At 48.0% G+C, this 6,949-nt stretch overlaps 1 protein-coding gene across 1 annotated transcript; it reads left to right on the top strand.

Moving 5' to 3' along the window:
- The first annotated feature begins 2,239 nt into the window (after positions 1–2,239).
- LOC126523043 (uncharacterized) lies at positions 2,240–5,606 on the top strand. Its single transcript, XM_050171871.2, has 3 exons — positions 2,240–2,464; positions 3,979–4,074; positions 4,759–5,606. The coding sequence occupies exons 1-3, from the start codon at positions 2,459–2,461 to the stop codon at positions 5,308–5,310; spliced, it is 654 nt and encodes a 217-aa protein (XP_050027828.2). The 5' UTR covers positions 2,240–2,458; the 3' UTR covers positions 5,311–5,606.
- Positions 5,607–6,949: the final 1,343 nt, after the last annotated feature.

Below are 6,949 nucleotides of genomic sequence, written 5' to 3'. Positions count from 1 at the left end.
CCGTTTCGGGCATCACCTTGAACTCTGAGCCCCGGCCAGTCGCGGTCTGCAAGCACGCATGGGTCGCGCTTGCACTGTCGACCTTCGGTGGGATATGTCCGCCGCCAGACAGCTGCTCCCGTAGCAAACCAAAGCCCAAGGGGGAAGCGAGAATCACTTTGCGTCTCTCATTTCGTACTTCCATTGCCCAGGGGAGGAGAGTTCTCCTGTCAATGACATTACGAGAGTGGAATGCAGCGTCCGATGGCGCTGATGATACTCGCAGGCGAAAATCTATGCGGGCTGGAGGTCGTCTTTCTTTAGCTTATCAAACCTGAATAAGCAGAGGCGTGGATATATTATCCGGGTACCGGGAGTAGTATGCATCCTTCAGAAAAGAAGAAGGTTATATCTGAAGATCTGCGAAAGACACGGGAATGACTAGAACTCGTCGTGTAACTTGTGTTACTTGAGGAATTTTCATGCGAGAAAGTTCGAAATTATAAATAATTCACTGCGTGTTAATAACAATTCGTTATTAAAATAATGACTTTATTACTTCGTTCCGTTGTCGAGAGAGAGAGAGAGACAAACGGGTGGGAAAGGTAGCGAGCGTTACGTACAATATACCGGTATCTACATGACTAGTATATCTCGATGTCAGGATAAAGTAGAGCTGATTCTTACCGAGACTGCGTTAAAAAGATACATCATCAACCCATCATGCTGAAACTAATGTACTATTATTGAAACGTACAGCTGTCTTGATAGTAGCCTCGTATTAGCATTTTAGTTCATAGAGACGAAGTACAGAGTGAAATTGGATCTTAAGAAGCAGCTTAGAGTCTACGGAAAATCATGCTTCGTACTACTTATCAAGACCCCTATAATCTGGTACAGAAAAAACTAAGATTCACAAATCGAGGAATTGCAAACTACATCACTAATCACTACATGCTTGATATTTTCCGAGTACCGTTGTCACCCTGCTCCAGCCCTGCTCTATAGTATGACGTCTTCATAACTGAACTAAGAGGCGATTGCAGGAAAGCAATGGTTGCTCAAGGATATCAAATTTCATTGCTGCATTTTCATGGCGCGAGCAAGTCGCTTAAGTAGGCGCGCGAGCTCATTCTAGAAGAAAGTACACGTGGGATTGCGGGATTGCGGGAGCGTGCTGCGTCGTCAGAATGGTCTTTGCTAACGATGCGGCAATGGTCCAGTAGGGATTTGAATATAGTGAAAGTGTTCTGGTCGAAAGTTACAAGTGACGGCTAAGCAATCGTACAGAATCGTCCGGCTAAAGTGTACGCAGAGGTAATTATAAATCCCTTTGTCCGCCTCATCTGATGCCACTCGAAGAAATGCGGAATTGAATACATTTTTATTTCAATGTCCCAGCACATTAGAGTGTTGAAACGTAAAGAAGTAGCCCTCGAAACTGATAGCCAGTCCAGTGGTGGTGTTTATAACTATGCTTCCTTCTCGGGTTCAATTTCAAAGAAGAAAGACAGCGATGCTACTGAAGCAGGGGGGGGGGGGGGGGGGGCAACGGTTATGAGGCGCCTTGGTGTGTGTCTGCGTGCACAGATGTGGGCTACACTTTGGGCATGAGAATACCTAAGAGATCCCGTCTGTAGAACTTCTCGTTTTGTACACTGTACTCACATATATTAAACGCATAATAACCGCTCTACGAACGCGCTCGACTAATCGACGCTCTACCACGCATTCGTTCTTTACGCAAATGTCTATCTTCTCGTCAGTTTCGACACCACTCTTCTGTATACAGGCATATGCATTCCCAGCCAACAATTAAGCAGAAAGAGCCGACGATTCGTGTCCGCGCTTGACCAAAGCCACGAGAAGGTCCGACCTTGCGACTGCCCCGGCGACGTCCGTGTGAGGCTCGCGCGTGGCCGGCCTGCCGGTGCCCTCAATCTCCCCGTCCCGCGCTGCTGCTATGTTTTCGGGGGTGGAGACGGTTGCGGCGTCAGGCATCCCCGCTCCGTCTCCCCCACGACCCTATACGCGGTGCTGGCCGCGTGGCCTGTTGTACAGCGAGGGCGATAGTAGTCATATACTACGCAGTCAAAGGCCCGTTAACTTCGTGCGCGCGGAAGTCCCGGATCCTTCTTTCCGACGTCTTTCCTCCTCTCGGTGGCGGGCGCCAGGGAACTGCCTTCCTGGGACGAGCCGCAGTAGCCCACTGTACTGTGGCTTCAGTGAGCTGGCGATTCGACGGTGATTGGAGCACCACTGTAATGGTGCAGCTCGAGCTGTGGTGTGTAGTACATAACGGCAACCTCATCACCTATCCCCGGTCTCCTTGCCCTCTCCTTCACTGACGGATGTAATGAAAGAGGAGTCGTGACGTCACTGTGTCAAAGCTATAAGAAGGGTCAGCAATCAACGTTGGGCGCTGGGAACGGAGGCTACCTTTCAATTTGGAGTAACCGGCTCCATCCCGACGACCATTATGAAGGTAAGAAAACAAAACGTTTCCAACCAACAAATAAGTGTTACTAAACTTGACCGCAGGGGCTGGTATGGCGACACCGAATCGAGTGTTTACAGTGCAGAGCTTGCCGTCGGCACTTTTGTTTTGCCCATTTGACAGGACAGTAGCCCCCAAGTTTAGTCCTCTAAGTACAGTATCCACTCCTAAGTGTACCCAGTGGAGCTCCTGTCTTGCGCAATAGAAGTTTCTCTTTGTTGTCAAAATAGCAATAGTGCGGTACCCCGTTTGTTAACGAAGAATGGAAGTCGAGTAAAGTAAACCGCCCGAAGGAAACATTAAATTTAGGGCAATATTTTCATTCAGAACAAGATCATTTATGTAATCAGGCTAGATGTTACTTTGACTAACACTGCGTTATTTTATTATGACTGAAGAAATAAAAACGAAACGTTCAACTTTATTACACACGCTTCTTAAAAAAAAAAAAGTTTGGTTTCATGTGGCTGTCGTAGCTGTTGTGAATTCAGTACGTTAAACCCGTTGACGGCTCAGTAGAGTCAAATTATCTTATTCTAGGAATAGAGTCCTAATACAAGAGAAAATGAATGATAGACGACATGCAAGATAATTATTTCTCTCCTTGACACAGGCGTCCGCAGTGAGCTCGGGAGGCTTGCACCACTGTTAACAGTGTGGTAACATGGGCCGGTTGGTAGATACTTATGCGATGCAACAGCGCTTTTGATCGGAACAAAAGACTACAGACACGAGTACATCGGCGCTCCTACTTGCCGCCTCCAGTTGTGCTGATCAAAAGTGTTTTTTTTTTCGGGGTTAACATTTCTAAAGTCTATATACGGCGTATATAAATTACAGCTTGCTTGGCCAGCATGTCCCAGGCATTCACTTAAAAGTGAAAGGCCTTCAGTGTACGTAAGAGGTGATTAACTAAAGAAATTGAAAGCCCACGGTACAGCACTGCTGCTAAGTAGCACAACGCGCTGAAAACAGGGCTCAGTGCAAACAGGCACCCCTAGTTTAGGCAGCCACATGCACCTTAGTCAGATAGAATCAACGCGTGCACCCCGACAGAGGCATACAAAGGACAGATTACGCTGACTATGGCAGATCTCTAAGGTGGAAGCCTGCAAGGTGCATGAAGGTTCACGAAAGGAAAGAAGTGACAGCCGCCCAACTGCAGCCACGAAGCTACAAAGGAAACACATACACATTTCCGAAAGAAAGCTTCGCAGCCAGCTGTTGAAGAACTCGCTTTATTACGCCGATTGAACCCTGGGCCAAGGTCAACGGAGGCGTTGGTCGCGAGTTCGATCCCCGGACCAGGACGAGCTTTTCTTCAACTCTGGAGCGTTGTTTCGCAGAAGCGCTTGTGGATTTCCTTAAGTACAGCGTCGTGCTACAGTCTGGTGGATGACGATTTTCCAATCCGTTTGGTTGACCATAACGCGAGAGCTTGCTGTTGCTATTCTCTACTTGCACATTTCCCCTCTATTTTCACTATCTTCACTTTCTCGCAGGCCCTCATCGTGTTCGTCCTTGCGGCCGTTGCACGTGCAGGCGCTGTGCAGTACTTTCCTGAAGTTGGTTTCTCCACCCAACATCGGACGCAAGATGTAAGGCCCGAAACGTCGGCACTAGCGTCTGCGGTCCACAAATTTACTAATCAACGCTAAATACACCCGCACAGTGTTGTCCTTTCTTAACGCATTACTAATGTACGGTTACTGGTGATACGGGTCATCTGGAACTGTTGATGTTGAGTTAATCTCTCCGTCACGAACGTAATCTAGTTGCCAGATTTCATGCAGCGTACAGAACTGCCATACTTTCTTGGTGCGACAAGAAAGTATGGCGCTGTTAGAGACTTAATGACTCAAGTAACGTCGCTGTCCTCGAATGAAATGAGGAATAACCGCACAAGTGGGGATAATTTGCTGGCCACCTGTTGCCGAAAACTGCGAGAACGCGAGCAGCGTTGAAGTTCTATAGTAAAGTATTACGCTTTCAGCGAGGTTGCAATACCCTCTATCTTTCATACACCGTGCTTTCGGTACATGTACAATTTCTAAGATCAGCTTACCCGACAACAGCATGAATTAGTGAAGGTCCGCCTTCTGCGAAGGTCGCGAGCTATTCTATTTTATTCCGTCCATGGTACGGTTATGCTTTCAGAACGTGAAATCGTGTTACGTCAAGTTTCTCTTATCAGATGTAACTATACATATATCTAACAATTGATCCGTGCCTTGTCTCTCACGTCACATTATTACACGGAACGTGCGCGCACATTCACGCAGGTCTGGGGCAACTACAACTTCGGCTACGACGAGAAGCACTCCGGCGGTGGCTCCTGGCGCAAGGAGTCCAGCGACGCCTCCGGCAACACCGTCGGCTCGTACGGCCTGCACGACGCCGACGGTCGCGTGCGCATCGTCAACTACGTGGCCAACGCGTACGGCTTCCGCGCGTCCGTGGCCACAAACGAGCCCGGCACCGCCGCTTCCAGCCCAGCCGGCGTAGGCATCAACGCTCCGCAGGGACCCACCGGACCTCGCATCGGCACCTCCGGAGACGCCGGAGTAGCGGACGTTGTCTTTGCAGCCGCCGCGCCCGTCGCCGCTCCCGTTTCAAACTCGGCTGTTGGGGTTTCCGCTCCCGTCTCTAAACTTTCACTCGCTGCAACCGCTCCCGCCGTGACGTACGCTGCCGCCGGTCCGGCTTTCGCCACTGCTCCTGCTGCCACTAACGCTGTTAAGTTCGTGGCAAACTCTCCGGCTGCTTTCGTGGCTGACGTCTACGGTCCGACCATTCGCGAACTTATTGGGTACGCTTACGGCAAGCGCAAGTAGGCAAAAGAAGACAGAAAGCAAAAAAAGAAAAGAAAAAGTCAGACGTATTCTTTTCTATAGGCATGGTATTTCTCCGACTTCGTCCCGCTTTTAAGCTATTTATGATCAGACTACAGTATCAGTCAGTTGACTGCACCACGCGTCGTGTTTCATTCCCCCGAGTCCTACAAATAGCTTTTCGCGCACCTGTTTGTTGCCCTGATTAGCACCTGCGTTTATTTTCACGTTTCTGTCATAAGCGTGTGTCTCTGACCAAATGACGTATACTTGTATGATGTTTCCCTCTTTGAAGTGAAATAAACCCACTGCTATATGTTCATGACTCAAAACTTTGCAAAGGACGTTGAACGCAGGCTGGCGCAGCGTTATCAATTGCGTTCCTTCTTCTTTGTTCAGATATTTAAGAGCACAGAGCTAAGAGGCAAATCCCTGAGAGACATCGTCTTTCTGCGTTGGACAACGAATCACTTAACCTCTCAAATGGTCTTGCATAAAAGTGCACATAGTTTTATAACAAAGAAAGACTAGCCACAGGAATGTGTTGTGATGAAGATACAACTGAACAACAAATAAGAATTTTCTTAAAGGTTTTGAGAAATAAGCCATATTGTGGAACTTACGACAAGTTGACGTAAAAATTAACTGCTCTTTTGAAAAGACGCGAATACCACAGGCTGCCGAAATAAAATAAGGAATTGCTAATCCAAACTTTACCAAAGTGAAACGATCCATTAGCTACCACACACATATGCCCGCTAGCACGCACGTAAACACGTCTGATATACCTACACGCAAGTGCATACAGACAAAGCAATTTGACGTACTGTGCGTGGAGATTAAGCATATACTTTACGATGGAAATGACAAACTTGAATGTGGTTGAGGGGGCAACGAGATCTCATCAGGTAAAGCAGACAGTCTTAGTGAAATGCGCGCCTGTTGTGAGTGCAGCACTGTTTATTTTTTTACTTTTGCATAATTGCCACAATACTCACGGCATGGAGAGACTCCGCAGCGGGTCATCAAACGAGACAATTGTCGTGTTTTGCATTCTAGAATTGGAGCTCTTTTGTATTCAAAATGTGCAAGGCTTTTCTCTTATTCTAGGTCATGCTATATTTTATGTGCGTGTATGTGAAAGGAATGAAGACTCTTGACATCTGGTTCCTGTTGCTTAGCCGGCTGAGTTCAAGGTAAAACGAGGAACCCCGTGGCACACTTCCTACCCGACGTCCGCATTCGAATGTGAGGCCGCAAACAAAACAACGCTAAGCGCTATGCAAAGTACACACCTGCTAGCAACTTTTGCTTTCTTCTGGAATGCCAACTTTGTGCTTACACAACGTTAAACATAAACAAGAAACAAAGATGGATATAAGCACTACGTATACAGTGTGCATATACTATCGCACCACGGCAACTTCGCGCGTGTCTTATACGGCTTTGACCCACCGGTTGGGAGCGACGATTTGCGTATGCGCTTGGCTCTATAAGGTCGCTCCATCGCAAAGCATACCGCCGAGGAAGGTCAAACTGCGTAACCCGGCGGACGCGATGAATGCGTGCAGACGCTTCCTTGTCCTCGTAACACCGCGGAACTGCCGAGGAAGCTTCTTGTATGCACCCGGTAGCCTGCATA

This window comes from Dermacentor andersoni, chromosome 6 (genome assembly GCF_023375885.2).
Source record: "Dermacentor andersoni chromosome 6, qqDerAnde1_hic_scaffold, whole genome shotgun sequence".
Taxonomy (NCBI): domain Eukaryota; kingdom Metazoa; phylum Arthropoda; class Arachnida; order Ixodida; family Ixodidae; genus Dermacentor; species Dermacentor andersoni.
The sequence above is the reverse complement of the archived record's forward strand: the minus strand, read 5'-3'. Positions and strand labels throughout refer to the sequence as shown.